Below are 21,933 nucleotides of genomic sequence, written 5' to 3' on the forward strand. Positions count from 1 at the left end.
GCGCCGGCCGGGGCTGGGCGAGCGAGGCACCGGCGTCGGGGAGCGGCACCGGACAGGGGTGAGCGAGTAAGGCACCGGCACCGGCGAGGGAGGCGGGGCTGCCCGCGGCCGATTTGGCATCAGAGCCGGTAGGGAGGGCTCGCTGGAGCAGGGTCATTGGCAGGGCCGCGGGGGCAGCGCGATGAAGGTGGCAGGGTCGGAGGTGGGGCTGTGATGGGCCCTTGTTCGCGGTGCCTCAGCTGAGGCTGCCGCTTACCTGGGATTTGCCCCTCACGGGCGGTGTGGCCGAACGGGTATAGCATTCCCGCAAGCGGGAAAGGCAGGTTCTGCGGTGTTCTGAAACACTGGGCCTTTTCTTCCCCTTCGCTGGCGGCCCGCTTTGCGACAAACCGTGGTTTTCCATGAGTCTGTACCCACGTGTCGTGATAAGCTTTGCGTAAAGGCACGTCGCTTAGAAATGCTGAAGTACAGGTTATTGTTGGGATGCTGCCTGGATCTGTCGTCTACTGGGCTTTTTTCGTTTATAAATGCATGATCTTTTTGTTGTAAAAGACATACGTTCTTTCGATTTTCTCACACGTCTAGTTGTTTGTTTGGCAGTGTGATTCATTGGCTTATTCTTTTTTCTTTACTCTGAAATATGTAGGATTACAATCCAGATATCTTTCTTACTGCTTCTCAGAGGAATACTTCACCTGGTCCCTTAGGAAGAGTGAGAAGATGTACATCAAGTCAATTGTTCTTGAAGGTTTTAAATCCTATGCTCAGAGGACAGAAATTAAAGACTTTGACCCGTTATTCAATGCCATTACTGGCTTGAATGGTAGTGGCAAATCCAATGTCTTGGACTCCATTTGTTTTGTGCTGGGAATCAGCAATCTGTCACAGGTAAAGGGACAGGACATTTAAGAAAGGTCTTTCTTCTGTCAGCAACGTTTTATGTTGCTCTAGTGAGTAACCTCCCACGGAAGTCCTGAAGTGGTGCTTCTTTGAAACAAACAGTTTTATTATTTGGATTTTTCATTGCATAAATCTGGGTCTCTGTCACTGTTGTTCATGCTTACCTTAAGGTTGAGTTACAACTTCATCCCTCTACCACAGTTATAAAAAGTATGTGGCTTAAAACAATAGACTAAAAATAACCACTTAAAAGGTAACTTCAAGCCAAAGATCTTTTCCATCTAAAGGTACTAATTTACTTATTTGTAATAAATGTTTTCAGTTCTTGATTGGGTCTTGAAATCTGGCTATCTGGTTCATCATAAAAAATTTAAAAAGTGGTTTTCATGCAATGCCTGCTATTTAAGAGATAATATATCTGCTTTATTCTCATAAAAAACTGTGTGCTCTTACACCAGTTTTAATCTCTGAAGGTGATTTTTTGATTTCCTTTCTTTCCCGTCCCTACCTCCCCCCAGTTGTAGACAAAGCCAGCAGACCTTCAAGGAACACTTTCTAAATAATTTCCCTGTGAACTGCATTGTGAAAAATAAATGTCTGTTAAATAAATTTACTGGTGGCTGGCTTTTTTTAAACACGTATGCAGTGTTTGTCAGGAGCCCCATGCAGAAACAATTAGCTGGATAACTAAAACTAGACTGGCACACACTGGTAGTGGTTTTACAATGATAGTGCCTTGAAGCTCCTATGTGTCAGTTCACATGGATTCTTAAATATACAGCTAGACCTTCATTTTTTTTCATTAATTTCTCCAAAACCTACAGTAGTACAATGAAAATGTGAAATTAATTACTTTCTAAAAGGTATATATCTGTTCCCTGGACTTAGGTGCGAGCTTCCAACTTGCAAGACCTAGTTTATAAGAATGGGCAAGCTGGAATTACAAAGGCAACCGTATCTATTAACTTTGATAATTCGGACAAGAGTCGAAGTCCCCTGGGATTTGAAGCTAATGATGAGATCACTGTGACTAGGCAGGTGAGTCTTTAACATCTGTATTTTTTAATAACCTATATATATACATTTTTACCATGCTCAACAGAGTGGTCAAGGGAAAAAAGGGTAATTTTTGAAGTCCCCGAGTTTCTGCAGTAGAGGCAAGGCTTCTACATTGCCCCCATAGTGTAGTTAGTTAGAGACTGTAGGAGTAGATCCAGTGTACTAGTTAGAAATGTTCATAAAGCAAGGTATAATTTTCTATCTTGTGGTTTTTCTGCTTTCATATCTTCTTAATATCTGAATGGTGTGTTAAATTTGGTCTCCAAAGGAGCCTTTATTTTTCTGTTGAAGATGTTGGGGTTTTGCTTTTTGATTTTTTTAATTGGTTGGTTTTTTAAAGAAGAGTTTTTGGAAAGTTTGTCAGTATTGTTCTCAATGACTAATTTTTCTTATATTTTAGTTAAATATTTTAAATGTCAAACAAGTTCTGTTCTGATGTTCTTCATAGTATGCACATACACGTGTATGCAAAGATATAATACATGTGATTTGCTCAGATTTTTTATTCTTTATTACAGTTTATAGTCTCACAACACCAAGCGGTTTTTTTTGTCTTTGTTCTCCAGGTTATCATTGGAGGTAGAAATAAGTATCTTATCAATGGTGTTAATGCTGCCAACAGCCGTGTGCAGGATCTCTTCTGTTCTGTTGGACTCAATGTCAATAATCCTTACTTCCTCATTATGCAGGTATTGTGTGCATCTTTATAAAATCCAGAAAGAATAGGACTTGCACTAAATTTGAGGCAGGCGAGATAGTGGAAAGAACACTTAATTTCCTAATTAGAGTAACATCTTACCTAATAAAAATGAGGCATCTGGTAAGTAGTTAATATTTCCAGTCCAGCATAGTTTGGCTCTAAAACACATCTTGTAGCACAAGACCTCGTGTGGCCCTCATGTTACCAAACTTTTCTAAAACATGTGCCCATCTTATTTTCTATTTTTTTTCTGCTTAAGAGATAGGTATTGCTTTTATTATTATGCTAAAATGACAGATTTTATTTCCTAGTCTTTATGTTCCATGTTAGAGAGTATTTTGAATGAACCTGAGATATGTACCTTCTTAAGTCACAATTATCCAAAGAAGGCTGATGAATTGAGAAGGCTCTGTTAAGGACTAGGCAAATCCCTGACATATTTTGCAACAGAACAGAATTTATTGTTTCAAATATAACTGTCCCAGGTGGATGGCAAATATGGGGACAGTTTTGTATATATTCTGTTTCTCCCTATTGCATATGAGCTACATCACCAAAAAAGCTGGTTTATGATTAGGAGCTTATTTAACATCAGCAACCCAGTAAGACTCTAGAATATATATTTGCATTACTCCCTTAAGGAGTAATCAGTACTGTGGAGATTGAGCCTAAGATACGATGTAAGGGCCATTTCAAGCATGCTACTTGAAAGAGTGACATATTTGAACTTTGAAGAGCAACACTATTTAGTAAACTAGTTTATTCTTGTAGCAAAAAAATTTTAAAAGTGCTTGAACTTGTAATACAATGTATAAAAGTGAGTGGGGGTTTGGGGTTTTGGTTTTTCTTTTTACTACTGCATGGTACTCAACCACTGTTCTTATTTTATCTTTCTGTCACCAGGGACAAATTACCAAAGTTCTAAATATGAAGCCACCAGAGGTAAGAAAGTTGTGGGAGTTTTTTTGTCTGAAGTTTTACTGAACTGATTTGAATGACAAGAATTTATATGTTGGGAGAGGGACAACAAAAATAAAGGTGTTGGAGGGAGATGAGATGTTCAACTGAGTTGAACCAATCTAGCATAAGAGGAAGCATCAAAGTTTTTTGCATTGCTTCATTTTAGATTTTAGCTATGATTGAAGAAGCAGCTGGTACTAGGATGTATGAATGCAAGAAAATAGCTGTCCAGAAAACCATAGAGAAGAAGGAATCCAAACTGGAAAACATTCAAACGGTACTCCATGTTGGAAAATACACTTTCATTCATATTTGTTAAAGATAACTGAGCAACTAGTTTAATGTGGATTTTTGACTTGTAGAATGTTTCTTTTCTGCACGTGGAACTAGACATGCATAGACATATTTAAAGTTTAGGGTTCGATAAAATCAGAATATAAATGTTCTGCTATGTGTTTCAGGTCTTAAATGAGGAGATCAGTCCAACTTTACAGAAACTGAAAGAGGTATGGAAAAATTAGAAGGGTGGTAAGGTAGGCCCTTCAAGTACTGAAAAAATATTTTCAACTACCCTGAACCAGTATGTTTTGGCTAAAACAATCACATGTTTTCAAACTCTGTAGAATCTTGTAAGAGAGCGAAATTTTATCATCTTTCCATGTACAGAGACTGTGACATTTTGGACCTCCAGGAAATTCTAGGGATGCAGGAAGAAGGAAGAAAACAAGAGAACAAAATAAAAATAGATTAAAAAGCGTCTTAGTTCTTAAAAAACTAAGTCAAGCGGTATTTCTGGTGTGCAATCAATTATATGAGTATTGTTTTATCTGAGATTTTTCTGAGCAGGCCTGCAATGTTTAATACCAAGTATACTAAATAACGTGGAGGATCCTTCCTCTTACTTTCAAATACCGATGTTTAGAGGTGCTTAGAAGATTTCTATAGTAGTCTTATGTAGCACTGTTTTTCCATCAAATTTTAGAGGTTTATTTTCTTAATTTTATTTTTGTCTGTTCAGGAACGAGCATCCTATCTAGAATACCAGAAAATACTACGAGAAATAGAACATGTAAGCCGCTTTTGTGTAGCTTATCAGTTTGCTGTGGCTGAAGAAACAAAGGTGTCCTCCGTTGGCATGTTAAAGGAAATGCGGTCTGATGTACAGAAGTTTCGGGAATCCATGGCTGAAATTGAACAGAAGGTAAAACAACTTAATGAAGACATAGCAGAGATGGAAAAGGAAAAGGATAAGGTAAGTGAAAACAGAATTGTGCTCGTCTGAATACCTAAATACGAAGAATTTTAAGATATGGGAATTATTTTTACAGATTATTTTTACAGTATCCCCTTTTCTTCTTCTGGTGGGTTGTTTAGATTATGCGTTGTTCATTGTTGGTTTTGGCCATTGTCTAGAAGACATCCACTTAAAGGGGTTTTTTTTTGCCTGAAATGCAAATGAAAAATAACTGAAGCATAAAAACTGTTTGCCCTCAGGTTTCCACTCTGTGCATTCAATGATAAGTTTTGCCAGAGACTTGTTTCTCCCTTTTTTGTTGATGCCTCAAAAGAAGAGAAAAGTAAGCAAGCTTTTGTTTGACAGTAAACAATATTGACTTCAATTTTGGGGGCAATAAATTTAACTAGATACTGGATGGCCCATAGAGTCTTTGGATGTCCAAATCCACAGTGTCCCATCTTATGGAATGATGTGGTTCTTCAACAGTACCTTCAAGTTAGGTTGTATTACAGAGGGAAGAGATGTTCTGACCTGTTTGTATTGGAGACTACTGCCTGCTTGGTCAGATTTCCTTCTACGTAAAGCTTTGAACAGAAGATGAAATATTACAAATACTGTTTGATTTCAGAGGCTAAAATAAAATGCCTTTATTACTGATTGTAGGAAGTGGGTGGTAGACTTCGTGCACTGGAAGCTGCTCTTTCAGAAAATCAAAGAGTTAATACAAAAGCACAAAGTGCTCTTGATCTCAAGAAGCAAAACTTAAAAAGTGAAGAGGTTAAGTACAATGAACTGGTAACACGTATGCAGAAGGTAAGATACTTGTATATAATTTTCTTTACATACTAAATTAATTCAGATTGTGGGAACAGCTGGTTTTTCTTTCCTATTATGGTATGAAAAATCCTATGATTGGCAAGAATTACATCAGGAAAGCAGAGACAAATGTTAAGGGCACTGTTTAATTTGTACGGCATAGGTAATAGGTTCCCTTTAGAAACACACATGATGTAAATACAAATAAAGTGCAATTCTTCATGTTTCCAAATTTTCTGTTAAGCTCAGCAGAGATCCCTATAGCTTCAAACTATTATGCTTTCTGGACGTATGTTACTCTTAAAATTAAATGACAAATCTCTGCCTTGAATATTTTTGACAGTTGGTGTTTTTCATGGAAGAGGATCGCTTTTTAATTATTGGGAAGAGAGAGATAATTCTTCTAGTTCTTGGGCAGTTGTTACCGCTTCCTGTATTCCATCTGTCTGTAGATACTCAGTACACTCAGGGGCAAGTAACACATTTGAAAACATGCAAAGACATATTGCAAGATCACAAAATCTGACAAAGGGTCATAGAAATGTAGTTGATGAAAGTACTTGTTGCTCCTCACCTAAACAAAATGAATTTCAAGGTAATGGACTCAGGTTCCCTTTTAGTTTATTTACTTATTTTTTTGTTCTTTGTTTTGCTGAAGGATTCTAAAGCATTAGTGTCAAAGGAGAATGAGGTAAAGAATTTAGAGAAAGAACTAAACATTTCAGAAGAAGAATGTGAAAAAGATGCACGTGCTTTAGCTGCAGCGCAACAGCATTTTAATGCTGTGTCTGCTGGCCTGTCCAGCAATAAGGATGGTGAAGAAGCTACTCTTTCAGGACAGATGATGATCTGCAAAAATGAAATTGGCAAAGCAGTAACAGAGGCTAAACAGGTAAGGAGAAAAGCTCAGCCTGTCTCAGACCTGCCTTATGCTTTTGAAAATTGTCTGAAAACCAATTGACAAACACATGCTTGAAAGATCAATGAAAAGAGGTGCAGAATATCTGTGCAAGATATTTTACATTTTGGCATATGCATTAAGCTAACTTTTTGATAAAATACAAATAAAATATCCTTGCACAGAAAAATGCTTTAGCATTGCTGTGAGAAGTATTAGAAAGTGGCATTTGAGATACAAAGTAGGACTCACTGTACTCAAATGATCAGTAGTACTGAATAGGAAAAAATTAAGACTGTTGTCCATGATATACAATCAAACTAAGAGATTTCTACAGTAAAACTTAATGGAATCAAAATAAAGATGCCTGAGACTGTGAAATGGAGAGTTTAGAAGAAGCTATTTTCTCCTTAGTTAAATTGTATGCTCATCACACAACTGAAAGAGATGACACTTGTTTTGTCTTGAGATAGAAAACCTCTGCTGGGGTGGCTCTGATAGTGGAGTTTAAATTTCCAAAATTCACTTTCCTTATCTCACTTAAGGAGAAATTCGTCTCCATTAAGTTAAACGATAGCTGTATCCCACCTTATTTTACTTTGTTTCTTCTCAGACTCTGTTCATGTTCTAATATGTTACCATCGTTAAATACAAGATCTATGTTTTTGTTCCCAAATGACCTGTGCCATTATTTTCAAAAGCCAAGGCTGCTTTTTGTCATATCTGCAACTAGTGGAAAATTTTATAAATTACATGGGCAGCTTGATAGTGCAAGTGTTCTAAATTTGCACCTGCAAGATTGTCTTTGAAGCTCTGGTTCCATATTTGCTTACTCCTTATAGGCTCAAATGAAGTTGAATTATGCACAAAAAGAATTAAAGACAAAAGAAGATGAAGTTAAAAAGGTGGACGAAGGCTACAATAAATACCGAAAAGCCTTGGAAGCTGTTGAAAAAATGAAAATATCCCTAGAGAACGAAATAAAGGAGCTGAACTATTCAGGTCTGTACAGACTTCTGATGCGTAATGTTGGGGCAGTATACAAAGGAGTATAGAAGTATCATGAGTTGACCCTGACTGGATGCCAGGTGTCCACCAAAGCCATTCTGCCACACCCCTTCTCAACTAGACAGAGGAGACAATACATGGCAAAAGCTCATGTGTTGAGACAAGGACAGGGAGAGATCACTTGGCAATTACTGCCATAGGCAAAATAGACATAACTTGGGGAAATCAATTTAATGTAATTTCTATTTCGTTCCTGATCTTCTGTACCTCCTCTCTGTGAGTGGTGCCAGGGAACAGGGAATGGGGTCTGCAGTCAGTTCCTCACATGTTGTCTCTGCCACTCCTTCCTCCTCAGGGGAGGACTTGCACCCTTCCCCTGCTCCACCATGGGGTTCCTCCCAAGGGAAGCAGTCCTTCATGGACTTCTCCAATGTGAATCCTTCTCATGGCCTGCAGTTCTTCACAAACTGCTCCAGCATGGGTCCCTCTCATGGGGTGCAGTCCTCAGGAACAGGCTACTCCAATGTGGGTCCCCTGTGGGGGGGTCACACATCCTGCCAGCAAACCTGCTCCTCTGTCCATGGGTCTAAAGGTTCTGACAGGACCCTGCTCCACTCTGTGCTTCCACAGGCTGCAGGTGGATATCTACTGCACTGTGTACTTCCGTACTTCCATGGGTTGCAGGGCACACCTACCTCACCATGGTCTGCACCATGGACTGCAGGGGAATCTCAGCTCCAGTGCCTGGAGCACTTCCTGCCCCTCCTTCACTGGCCTTGGTGTCTTCAGGGCTGTTCCTCTCACATATTGTCACTCATCTTTCTGGCCACTGCAAATAGGTTTGGCTTTTTTTCCCCTTCTGTAATATGTTATCCCAGAGGCTTCACCACCATCAGTGATGGTCTTGGCCTTGACCAGTGCCCGGTCTGTCTTGGAGCTGGCTGGAGGATGCAGAAGCAAAGGAAAACAAAAAAATTTATGCTCTGCTTCCCATCAGGAATTAGGAGGCAATGTTCAACCCCTTCCTGTGAAGTAGGACCTCAGTATATGCCTAAAGGCTGTTTTGGAAGACAAAGGCCTTAATAATGGATGCTCCCTCCTCTCATCCTTTCCCATAGCTTTTACTAATGAGTACACCTTCGTAATAGTATGGAATATCCCTTGGACCCCATATCCTGGCTATGTCCCCTCCCACTCTATTGCCCACCCCAGCCTACTGGCTTTTGGAAGAGGAGCTGGAGGGACAGCCTTGATGCTGTGCCAGCATGCTTAGCAGTAGCCAAAACTGTGTTGCATCTATGCCTTTCTAGTAGAAACACAAAGAACAGCACTATGAGGGCTGCTGTGGGGGATGTTAACTCCATCTCACCCAGACCCCAGTGAAGGAGGGATGTGAAAAATCAAGTATGCTGCTTTCACTCATAAAGAAGTTTCCCTGATCTAGGCTCCACAAACTCTTAAACTTCCACAGAAAGCAGCTTAAAATAATTTGATTTTATAAACTTTGTTTGGGCCAAATGTTTTGAAGTTTGATGGCACAGTTAAATTCCAGGTAAAATTTAATGGGAAAAGGGACCAACATCCCTATTGCTTACTGGTTTTCTGTACCTAAAACACTTCTTAGAGTTTGTTTCTCATGCCAGGTAACATTTGTTTCAGACACTACACAAAACTGTTGATTTTCCAAGTAACCTTTAGGGAAGAATATGACACTTTGAACTTTTTCTTTGCATGTTTGGTGTCATGAGGGTATTAATTTTTTTAGTCTGAAAATTTACAAAGAATTTTAGAAAGTCTAAGTTAAAGTATTCTCTACGTATATGTAGATAAACAGTGTAGAATACCAATTTTTAAGCTTACGGATTTCTCTGCTCTGGTTATATGTCTGCTACTTTTGTTCAACTCTGAAGAAGAGAAAGGAGAAGCCCTCCTAGCAAAAAAGAAGGCATTGATTTCTGATATCAGTCGGCTGAGAGAATTGAGCGAAAGTTTAACGGCAAAGTTTCCTCATCTACATTTTACATACAAGTAAGATCTCAGCATGATCTTGAAAGGGCTTTTGGGGGCCTTTTACCAGATAATTCCACCAATGTCTTAGCTCTTGCTTTCCTTTTAGTGCCAGTCAATAATGACTGTCTTACCTGTGCTGCAAAGTGAAGGGGAAGGTGAGGGGGAAAGTCGGGAAATGTTACAGTCTTATCAAAGTCACTAGAATTTAAGTTTTGTCTGATGGCATTTTCAAGTCATAACTTCAGTAGCTAAAGCCATAGAATCCAAAGGTCTAAACTGCAAAAATGTGTAAGCATTGTTTCTTGCCTATGACGAGTAGACTTGCTCTTTGGAGGTCAACTCCAGTCAAGTATCTATACCCCCAGGTTTAACTATTTGTGTAATAGGCTGAACATACTCCTAGAGCTGTGGTAATAACAGAACCCATTGGAAAAATCAATTGAAAATTGTATGAATAAATCAGGAATTACATTATTTTAATGACTATATAACTGACTCTTTATTGGCAAGTCTTTTGCTGTGAAATATTCAATTTAACCATTTTTTGCATGGGGTTCTCTTTCTGATAGAATTTAGAATTGCTCATACCAGAATAATAAGCATAATGAGTTTTAAATATAATTTTTTTAAAGATATGTGGGAGAAAACCAAACATGATTTATTGTCATAATTTATTTTAAGACATCCAGAAAAAAATTGGAATCTAAACCATGTGAAAGGCCCTGTTGCATCTCTTTTCACTGTGAAAGATCTATCCAATGCCAAAGCCCTGGAAGCAGTGGCTGGAGGGAAACTCTACAACATTATTGTGGACACAGAGGTACGTTTATTGCTTTAGTACAGAACTCTGAATTTTGAGATGTGATCGTATGATTTGGGGTTGGCAAGCACGTGCCTTGTTCCTGAATGCTTGAGAGGTGTTTGGACACATGTACATGTTTAAATTGGGGCAAGAAAGTCTTGCATAGTTGGTGGCAGCAGTGTGTTCTTCTTCCAATGCCCTATTGCCTCACTTTACAAAATCCCTTGTGTACTCAGGTGTGCTTTGTAACTATTTTTCATTTGAGGTTACTGGCAAAAAGCTTTTAGAAAAGGGTGAACTACAGCATCGATACACTATCATTCCACTGAACAAAATTTCAGCCAGGTGTGTTCAAGAAGACACGGTCAAGTTGGCCCAAAGCTTGGTATGTAAATAAATACACTCTTTACACTATATTTCTTCTGTCCCATTTTCAATTTATTTCTGTACTAAAAACTTGGGGTTCTTAATGGTTTTACTCATATGAATTTCTACAAGGTTTGAGGGTATATTGATTTTGTTTTCCTTTGTATCCTTTCAGTTACATGAGGTTTAAGTGGGTATTAATTATTCCACTTATAACTGAAATAGTTTTAAAATGTAATGATACTTTTAGAAAGAGATTTTAACAACAAAAGACAGAAATCACTGATTGAAAGGATATGAAAGATTTGAAACTTCTTATAACTTAAGGCATATAATTGCATTTCATTTGATTTCTAGGCTGGCCGTGCTAACTTGCATTTAGCCCTTTCCCTAATTGTATATGAATCTGAACTGCAGAAAGCAATGGAATATGTCTTTGGAACAACACTGGTCTGCAACAATATGGATAATGCTAAGAAAGTGACTTTTGACAAAAGGATAATGACGAGAAGTGTTACTCTTGATGGAGATGTGTTTGATCCCCAGGGAACTCTGCATGGAGGCAATTGCTGGTTCTACTCGTATAATAATAATAACAACGTTGTGTGTCTGTTGATGTGTTTAGGGCTCTTGCATACTTTTTATAAAAATGAACAGTGACCTTTTTGTTTAGACACATACTGGGAATAATGTTTGAGCTAAAATTGTCTTCAGCTGAAACAGTATTAATTAGTTTAAGAAAAAATTAATGACAAACTTTGCATAAAGTAATTTAGATTTTTAAATACTTAAATCTTATTTGACTGTATAATCCTGTTGGAAGCAGAAGTGCTTGGAATTTGAGCACTTTTTGAAGTAATTCATCATTGATTTGCAATAATTTCATAAATTCTGAAAAGTTAATTGTTTGCTCAAGACATGCATGTGTAGTGTTCAAAGCCTGCAGAACTAAGTTCTGTAACAGAGAAGGTGGTCTTTCTCCACTGAGAACTCTGACTTTAGCCTACCTGCCTTATCTGTTTCTCAACTAAAATAAATCATCAACCCAAGTCATTATTAATGTTTAGAATTTGCAGTTACCAATGGTGAATCCACTGGTCTAATTCCAATTAGCCTGGGTTTTTATTTTTTTTCATTTAACAGGTGCATCCTCACAAGCTGCACCAATATTGTCTAAACTCCAAGAAATGAAAGATGTTGAAATAGAACTCAAGAAGAAGGAATCTGAACTTGCAGCTGTAGAGAAGGAGTTGGCAAGCTTGAAAACTGTTGCTGAAAAGTAAGGTTTCCACTATAAAATGTGTATAATTTCTCTTAATGTGACTTAGTAAATTTAATATGAGTTGTTTTGGGAGGCCATAGGGCCTTTTGCAAATGTAATATGCAGAAAATGATTCCCTTCCTCCCTCTCCTCCCAATATGATTGGTAAGTTCAATCAAAAAGCAAATTCAGTTTTTAGGTAACACCAAAAAAACCTTTGTTTTGGATAATACAGGAAAAAAAAAGGGTACACATTGATGTCTGCTTTAAATTGGTTGAAGTTTCATGAAGTCTGTTGGAGAATGGGTCTGTTCCAGACATATCTTTAACATCTGTTCAGAATTCCTGTTTGTGGTCAGTCTTATTTTTCTTGCAAGAAAATAAAAAGATCATAAGAACGAGTATCTGAGTGATACTGCTGTAAGGACTTAAATTAAATAATTTTAAGTTTATTTGATTTTCAGCTACTCAATTACTGAATACCATATTAAAAGATGAAATAGAAAAATATGTTCAGTCAGTTCTGCAAAAATGCCATAAGGAGGTAGTGTTTCATAACAGGCTATCTACCAGCTGGATTCATTTTTTCAAGTTGTTTTGAGCTGCAGTAGACTTCCAGAAATATAGCCAAGAGGAGGAAGGAACTTTTGCTTTTAGATATCTTTTCTTTAATTCTTCATCTTAACATCTGTCATACTGCTGGTGGGAAAAAGAAGGTGATCTCTAAATTGTTGCCAAATTCCGTGTGTTACATTTGTTTTTAATGTGGCAGATCAGGGCTAAATGGCAGGAGCTGCATATATAATAATGTACGTGCCTACAAACTTCACAATTATTATCAAAGCAATTCTATCAGATTTTCATTCATTTGAGCTTATTTGCCCTACAGTCATCACTGTATCTAACATAAGAAACGGAATACAGATATTTAGCTACATAAGAAACGGAATACAGATATTTAGCTACTTACTTCAGCTTTGAAAGTGAGGTGCTGGGTACCCTTCCATATAGCAGTGTGTGTCACTACTCTCTCCAAAGGTACCAGTATCTGAAGCAGCAATGGGAGATGACGTCTGAGGAAGCAGAGCTGTTGAAGAAGCAGCTTCATCAAAGTGCTTACCACAAACAAGAGGAAGAGCTGCTTGCCCTGAAGAAAACCATTGGTGACAAATGTGTTCTTACTCTTTTAACTGAAAACTAATTGCTGAGAATGAGATGGATATCAGGCTGTTTGAGTAACAGAATCTTTATTTAAGAAAGAAATACTTTTCACTTTGGAAATACTAGCTTTATATTTTGGAACATGTAACAAATGCAGAATCATAGTATACTTGCATAGAGGTGATTCACTTACAGTTGGCCATTCTCTTACTGTAAAGGTTATATATAACCTATATAAATGTTATATTCCATTTAAAAATAATTAATACTTTATAATAAAGGAAAAAGTGTCTTTGCAGGGAAGTTTAAAAATGGATTTAATCCCATATTTGTGTAATCCTTGATTTTTTTCAAGCCATCTGTTTCTATAGATATTTAAGGTTAGTAATGTAGTTTTCATGACAAGAAAGCATTGAAAAGAAGTTGTTTCATATAGCTAAGGAAAGACAAAAATGCCCAAAATGCAGCAACAAGTAAAACATCTAAAAAAAAAAATGGACAGAAGTGATACATATCTAGGCATAGTATTCTAGGGATGAGGTGATATCTTGTTAGGTAGCCATCTGATTAATTACTTACTGATCCTGAGACTTGACATATTTTTCCCTCTGTCAAAAAAAAGGTCATATTTTCATAATGGCTGGTTGTCTCTTTGGTCCCTACCAATCATTGGTAGCAATGGCACACTGTCTTAGAATAATCATTGAAGTATCTGGCTTCAGCAATTACTGAGTGTTCAACCACTTTTTTTCAATTGGAGGCAAAGAGAGAGTTATTTCAGTTGGTGTTTAAGATGTAAGTTTAAAGATGACAACAGTGCCCCATCTCAGTATTCTACTTCTTGATTCAGTGGAGTGTGAAGAGACATTAAACAAAACGGAAGAGAGCAAAAAGAAAGCAGAAGAAAAATACAAGGAATTAGAGAATAAAATTAAAAATGCAGAAGCAGAATATCTAAAAGAACGAAAAAATGCGGAGCAGAAGCTAAATGATGCCAAGAAAAAGGCAGATGCTTCAAGCAAAAAAATAAAAGATATGCAGCAGGTAAAACTTCACCTCTGTTGGCAGTTTTCTCAGTGTTAAAAGTGGCTGCAAAAATCAAAAAGTTTGATTCTCCTGAGGTTTTGATGCTCTCAGTTTTTGGGCTTAATGTATTACTGTATAGTCACTGCCATAGGCACTGACTGAGGTTTTTTCTGTTTCTTTGTTTTTGTGAGATTGCACCCTTGCTCAAGAACGGGTACTGTTAATCTTCTACAGCATTTACTACATCAAACCGAATCTTAATTCTTTCCATTTAAATATAACTAATAAATCGGAAAACATCTCTCTAGGAAGTCAAAGCTTTAGTTCTGGAACTTGAAGAGCTGAGACAAGAACAGGCCTCCTATAAACAACAGATAGCAGCTGCAGAGGAAGCAATCAAATCCTACCAGGAGCAAGTTGATGCTATGGTGGCTGAAGTGGCTAGGACAGAGGTAAAAGTGAATACTGTGTTTCATTATCCCTTTTGATGTTACTGTGTGTGATCCTCTGAACCTCACATTATAATGTGTATTTTTTTATCAGACTTGCTTACCACAATCATTTAGCTGAGGTAGTTACTTTTTTGCTTCAAAATTTCACATGTGAATTTTTTCTCCTTGCTGTGTCGGTTCTAATAAGGCTCTAATGCCAGCTTTGTAAAGGAGGCCAATAAATGTCTGCTGATTTGTTTTTTCAGGAATCTGTAGAGAGATCACAGAAGGAGCTTGCCAAGCAAAAGGAAGTAATTGCATTACATGATAATGCAATTAAAGACAAATCTGCAGAGATGGTAAAATACAGAGAACAAAATAATGAATTACAGCTTAAGGTTAAAGAATTAGAACACAGCATCACCAAATGTCAACAAGACGCTGCTGATGCTGCTGCCAAGGTATTTCAAAAGTGTGCTTTTCTTCGTATCTTGTGACCAAGAATGGTTATTTTCCTTGCCACAGGCAAAGGAAAGAGCCCTTTTTTCCCTAAGCACTGTCACATTTGCAGCTCTCAATGTGAAAAGTTTTATCTGAGGAAGAGGGAGTGGAAACTGTACATTGTAAAAGAGCTTATCTGTATGTAACAGAGGGTAGATCACAGTGAGAAAGTGATCAGTAAGAACACTCTGACTGTATGGACAAATTAGATAACTAATTAAAGAAGGTAATTCCAAGATGCAGTGACATTGGTATAGTTCAGATGTAGAAAAATAGAGTTTCAAGTAAGTAAATGAGATATATGTGAAAGCTACCTTAAATTCTTGGTTTGCCCACAGTCAAGGAAAGCACACAAAGCATTGTAAAGATATGTACCTGTGCTGCATTGGGGTAGAAGAATTAATGTGGTAATTTCAGAATGTAGGTGGGAGGCTTTTCCTGGTTTGTTTTTTTCTTTAATTTTTAGTTCACATTTGAGAAGTGTGAGGAAAAAGCCTCAATATATCTTTTTGTTTACAGGTGGCCAAAATGCTGAAAGAATACCAGTGGATAGCTTCAGATAAAGCACACTTTGGCCAGCCAAACACACGCTATGATTTCAAAAGTAGCAATCCTAAAGAAGCAAGTCAGAAGCTGCAGAAATTGCAGGAGCATAAAGAGAGGTTGGAAAGGAATGTGAACACGAGAGCTATGAACATGCTTTCTGACGTAGAGGAGAGGGTAAGCATTCTGTGCTTTAACCTATAAAGATTGGGCAAGCTGGTCATATGGTATATACAATATATACAGATATATATAATGTAGCTTTATGTTTTCATATGCTCTATTTCTCAGTACACCAAAAATGAAACTAAACTTTCATGAGATAGCAGGAAATCTTTTGCTGGTTGTTTCATACTAATCTTACATCTTTGAACCCTTCATTGGCACACCAGGTTTCTAAGTTACTCATAATGTTGACTTTGGATGGTGAAAAATACTACTTTATTCCTTCCTACTCCAGTCTATCCTAAGTTGAAACATTAGCAAGCTTTGTGGCATCCATTAGAGTATCTGAGAACTATATACTGTATTAAAAGTTGCAGACCAAAATAATATTCATCTTCAAGCATGACAGCTTGATGGTGTAGCAGGGTTGTCTTGAATTAATCTGTATCTTCATGCTATTCCAGTATTGTCTCAAAACTGCCCTCTGATTTTACCCTTCAACTGTTCTAGTGCTGTTTTCTCCTATCAGCCTGCAGAAGCATCCTTTCTTCTACGGAAAAGCAAATGAAACATGATTAACTTGGAAGTGCAACTTTCAGAGCAGTGTTGTTCTTCCTCTTTGCTGATATTTGAAAATTCTGTTACTTTAATTAGCAAAAAATCCCAAACTGTACATCCTTCATGCAGCTAAATGAATGCACTGGATTTTAATCTTGTGGTTAATGACTATCTCATAGCTACACTATGACACAGTGAAGCTGTAAGATTAGCACAAAATGCATTTGAGCACAAAGTTCATTGAAATCAATCTTTTCTTCTCATTGCATCAGTACAATGACTTAATGAAGAAAAAAAGAATTGTAGAGAATGACAAGACAAAAATTCTTGCAGTTATTGAAGAGCTTGACCGGAAGAAAAAAGCAGCTTTAGATATTGCTTGGAAGAAGGTATGACACTTGAAATTTATCTTCATGTTTTAGTAGAAGATCAGATTTATCTTAGATTACTGTTTTGCATATTTTAAAAAAACCTGTTTTCAGAACTAATATCCCTGACCTATGTTTAAAAATAACCACTTTATCTCTCCTGTATATTCCCACTTTTGAGAATAACACATGAATTCTCTGAGAATTGTAAAGGTCCAGTTAAACCTGCAAAACTACTTTCCCATTCCCTTTTAGTGCCCACAAAAATTTCATGAAGGTTAAGGTATATTTGAAATACAGTCAGGTTATATTTTTGGTATTTTCTTTTTCTTAAATCAGTATTTTACCAGAGATAAAATTTTCTGGTTCTGTGTAGCCCTCTACAGTGCAGGGCTATGGACCTGGGGTACTGCTCCTGTTATTGTCAGGATACATAATATTGGGGTAGAGCAATGTCTGATTTATGTTTCTGTTACCTAGGCACTCTGCCTTTTTACCAGTTGTCTCATATAATGAATTGTAACAAAAATATAAAATTATCCCTTTTTACATGGAAATCTTTTGACACTTTCTTTTCTGCTGTACCAGCAGAGCTTGTACTTTTTGGCCTTTGAGAAAATTAATTTTAACAAAGATTAAATTGCACATAAATGAAGTATCCATTTAATTATTAATTATCCTGCCTTTACTTAGGATATCACTGACAAAATGGTACCTTTTCATTGTAAAAATCATGTTTGGCAGAAATTAGTGAGCTGTAATTCAAAAGCATCATGCATGGTGGAATAAGTGTGTTTTCAGATAAATTCCTAAACCTAGGAAATCTTAATTCGCAGTTATAAAGTTGCATCTCATCCCATACCTGGACACTGCTTAAGTAAACCTGGGAAGAAAAAGAGTGGGGAGGATGCCAACGTGTATCTCTTACATGGTGCTTTGTACTTTTAGTAGTCCATTAATTAGGAGAAATCACAATTCACCAGTTAATAAATCTGAGGGCATAACCATTTCCCTGGCTGATGGCATAAAGAAGCCTTCCAATACAACTTTCATTTGATCCTTCTAAAATGCTTTGTATGAGGTGTCATATATCCTTTGGTGTTGCTTCTCTCTTCAGTACAGAAAAATAAAAGCTGCTGGTTTCTCACTGTCCTTGTGTGTCACATGGAAGTCAACGGTGTTGAACTGTGCAAGATGTCTCGAGTGTCGTGCTGCTCGCCACTAAGTTTTCCACTCTTTGTGCTCTTGATCCCAAAGCACATTCATACATCTTTTGTGGTCTGACTTCTAGGTGAATGAAGACTTTGGTTCCATTTTCTCAACACTCCTACCTGGAGCCAGAGCTATGCTGGCAGCCTCTAAAGCTAACAATGTCTTGGTTGGTATGGAGTTCAGAGTTGCCTTAGGAAACACCTGGAAAGAAAACTTAACAGAACTTAGTGGAGGACAAAGGTTGGTGAATTCATTTGTTTTCCATTGTCATTGTTTATGTAGTTGATATGTCTAACTAATTAAAGTTCTGAAAAGCAAACAATTAATCTTTTCCTTGTCAAGTCAGGGACTCTGCCTTCTTCCAAATGGACTCAATACTGGAAGCACTATTAATGCATTCTGACTTAGAACAATGCTTTACTTAGATTTTACTCCATACAGAAGTGGCAAAAAAAATGAATTGGTGAGAAAACCACCTTTAACTGTAGACATAATGTTGAATTAAATGATCCTCTCCTTGAGTTGTAACCACAAAAATCTATATAGACAAGTATTTCCCAGTATAAAAGTAGTTCCATGGCAACAGTTTTCTTCTCCAGTGTCTATCTACTGTGTAGAGTGTGTGCTTCTTTGCAACTTCTAAGGAAAAAAACCTTAACAAACTGAAAAGCAGAAACAGAATTTGGGAAGAGGTGAGACAGAGATACAGAACTTTCTAAAGACAGAATACTTCAAGAACCAGCCATTGAAAAACATCATTGCACAACTCAGAATTGAAAATAGAGCAACAGCATAATTTTAAATATCATCACCCAACAAATTTGATCTTTCAATAAGAAGTAATATCTGCTGTTACTGACAGAAGACTTCACATTTTGAAATGGGAAGCTGTGATTCCATTTCTTCAGAATCATAGCATTAATGTGCTTTTGAGACAGCATTTTAGAATCATAGAATTGTTTAAGCTGGAAAAGCTCTCTTAAGCTTGAGTCCAACCATTAACTTAACACTGCCAGGTCCACCATTAAACCATGTTGCTAAGCCCCACATCTACATGTCTTCTAAATCCCTCCATGGGTGCTGACTCAACCACTTCTGTGGGCAACTCATTCCTATGCTTGATAAACATTTCAGTGAAGAAATTTTTGCTAATATCCAATCTAAAGCTACACTGGCATAACTTGAGGCCATTTCCTCTTGTCCTGTCTCTTGTTACCTGAGAGAAGAGGCCAACCTCTACCGGGCTACACCCTCATTTCAGCTAGTTGTAGAGAGCAATAAGGTCCCTCCTTCTGTCCAGGCTAAACAACTCCAGTACCTGCCCCTCATCAGACTTGTGCTCCAGACCTTTTACCGCCTTTGTTGCCTATCAAACAATTGCTTTCAAAAGCCAAAGCCTTTCAGATGAGAGTAAATCATAACTTTCTTGTCTCCATACTAGATCATTGGTGGCCTTATCCTTGATATTAGCCATGCTCCTCTTCAGGCCTGCCCCAGTTTACATCTTGGATGAAGTGGATGCAGCCCTTGATCTCTCTCATACCCAGAATATTGGGCAGATGCTTCAAACTCATTTCAGACACTCCCAGGTATGATCTTGAAATTATTGTGGTAATAAAAGGGTTTGGATTGGATGAAACCTTAAAAATCATCCAGTTCAATTCCCTGCCATGGGGAGAGATACTTTCCACCAGACGAGATTGCTCAGAGTTCCATCTGTTATTTCCAAAGGCAGCATGGCACTGAGGACTCTGAGCTGTTTACCTCTTTTATTCAAGGGATGTGTGTTGTATTTCTGAGTTATTTCAATTGAAAGCTAGACTGATGATATGGCAATGGTGAAACTTAAAATGTTGTTGCTGCACTGGTGAAAAGGGAGCAATAGGGAGGAGTATCTGTGATATGCTCAATTTCAGGCATGACAACATCCTGAATTCTTTTTTCCTAGAGTTCTTTAACCTGAGGTTAAAAATATTCCATGTTGCCCCTATTGAAATAAGTCAGGTACTACTGGAAAGAATCTGTATCATTGTGACCTGTACATGAAAAAAAGGCAGTACCTGTCTCTATTTGATGGAGACCAATAGGACATGACCATTCCAAATTATGAGAGTGAGAAGGGGAACATTTGTTACCAGTATTGTAAAATGGAGTAGTGTCTTTTGACTAGGTAAGATCCTGCATTCTTTCATACTTAGTGGCACTGTTTTTTCCCAGTGTTTCCTTCCACCATGAACAGGGATCCTGCATTGTATCCCAGGCCAGGTGATGGGATATGGACAGAAGTGTCATTAGCTGCAGAAACAGTGTGGCGTTTGGGTGTACGTTGACCCGTGTAGCACATTCTCTTGGGCCTTAGTTAGTTTTAGAGTATTTTTTTAAGAATTATTACTGAGGTATTAGGCAAATGAAGGAAAAGGAGTCCTCTCTTTGGAAGCCCTTTCTAGTGTTGTTTAAAGTCTTTATTTGGGTAGCAACATTTATTTTAAGTGTTTCTGGTTTGTTTTAGTTTATTGTGGTGTCCCTGAAGGATGGAATGTTCAACAATGCAAATGTCCTCTACAAGACCAGGTTTGTGGATGGTATATCCACTATTACAAGATACAGTCAGATTCAAAACAGAAAAAAAGAGCCTGCCCACAAGAAAGCTGAGAAAAAACATATGGAGTGAAGAGGACCTCTGCTGGGAAGCAGTGGTCCTTGATGTGCAGTAGCACCTTCTTAAGTGTTCGCTGTTGCTTTTTAAATTTTTTCAAACATCTTTTAATGTCTTAGCTATTAGTTCATATAGTGCATAGTGCATCTTATTAAGAACTGAAATTCATAGGAAACAGTGTGTTCTATTAAGTAAGCTGGACAATTTCAATCCTCTTGGCATGCTGTAATTCCTGTCATCCATCCATAAGCATTTACACATAAAGGTAGTAGCTTTGTAAACTTAAAGCCTTTTAATTAATGAGGAAAATCTGATTCAGCTACCAGTGTTCTACAGCATTCAGAAGACCTGTTGTAAAGTGTAGTAACAATCTTCCTTGCCTGTTGTCAAATCCCAGAGAAAATTGTCATACCAATTGTTGTTGGTATGTAGTTTTTTATTAAGGAGCAAAGCAATCATCAACAACTAACTTCCAAGCTATATTTACAATTTCCTGACTTGCTGCTATTAAATATAAGTACATAACCTGGTGACGTGTGTGCTTGTCTTGTTATTTTTCACTGAATAGTGCCTACTCAGAATTAAACCCTTTCTCAATTTTGAACTTACTGGAATGTATCCTGCTGCTTTCACTGGCCAGAAATGACATTGTCTGTGGGGCACAGACCCACACACCCAAACCACAGACCCTCACACCCGAACCACAGAAACCCAGCTTTGTCACAGCACTGCAGAGCAGGTCTCTGCTCAGCACAGCACAGGACCTATGCCTGGTCTGTGTACAGTGGGTGTACAGACAGCATTTCTCTTGCCAGATGATGCTTCAGCCACCTGGTGGCTGGCCAGCAGCTGTGAGGTTTGTGTTTGTGTGCTCTCCTCTGCTTACTTCATTTGTGCCTTTTCCTTCCTTTCAGAATTCCACGTAGAAAAGTACGTATAATTGAGGTTGTACTGGGGGGAAATGTGTGCATGTCTGGAGTAATTTGGAAATATTAAAGTTCTTGAATATTAAGTAAGTTTTCAATCTCATAGCCTCATCTACCACATCTATGTAACATATATATGCAGTCTTGTATAATATATAAAAAAATGTGTCTATATAATACAGATTCATGTCCCCGAACTGTGCCTGGTTGCAGGAGCCCAAGCTATGGGTTCAAAAACACACCATTCCTTCCAGGGCTGCAGATCCACCCTGTGTCTCCATGAGGCGAGGGGCCCGAGGGCCAGCGCAGAGCACAACAGCAGCACACTGAATGTGGAGAACAGCAACGCTATAAAACACTCACTGCAGG

The 21,933-nt window shown here is 37.8% G+C and overlaps 1 protein-coding gene across 2 annotated transcripts; it reads left to right on the top strand.

Annotated features, from left to right (window-relative positions):
* The first annotated feature begins 7 nt into the window (after positions 1-7).
* On the top strand, positions 8-21,601 carry SMC2 (structural maintenance of chromosomes 2). Of its 2 annotated transcripts, none has more exons than XM_069002162.1 (25): positions 8-58; positions 647-888; positions 1,789-1,938; positions 2,526-2,648; positions 3,563-3,601; positions 3,786-3,896; positions 4,081-4,125; positions 4,638-4,871; positions 5,520-5,669; positions 6,331-6,564; positions 7,413-7,572; positions 9,489-9,606; positions 10,270-10,408; positions 10,656-10,775; positions 11,114-11,318; positions 11,900-12,035; positions 13,056-13,180; positions 14,029-14,222; positions 14,513-14,656; positions 14,902-15,096; positions 15,656-15,856; positions 16,675-16,791; positions 18,062-18,222; positions 19,424-19,571; positions 20,492-21,601. In XM_069002162.1, the coding sequence occupies exons 2-25, from the start codon at positions 721-723 to the stop codon at positions 20,651-20,653; spliced, it is 3,579 nt and encodes a 1,192-aa protein (XP_068858263.1). In that variant the 5' UTR covers positions 8-58; positions 647-720; the 3' UTR covers positions 20,654-21,601. The 2 variants fall into 2 exon arrangements, with proteins under 2 accessions (XP_068858263.1, XP_068858264.1); XM_069002163.1 differs by lacking the exon at positions 8-58 and adding an exon at positions 84-128.
* The last annotated feature ends 332 nt before the right edge of the window (positions 21,602-21,933 follow it).

The sequence above is a fragment of the Aphelocoma coerulescens genome, assembly GCF_041296385.1.
Source record: "Aphelocoma coerulescens isolate FSJ_1873_10779 chromosome Z unlocalized genomic scaffold, UR_Acoe_1.0 ChrZ, whole genome shotgun sequence".
NCBI lineage: Eukaryota > Metazoa > Chordata > Aves > Passeriformes > Corvidae > Aphelocoma > Aphelocoma coerulescens.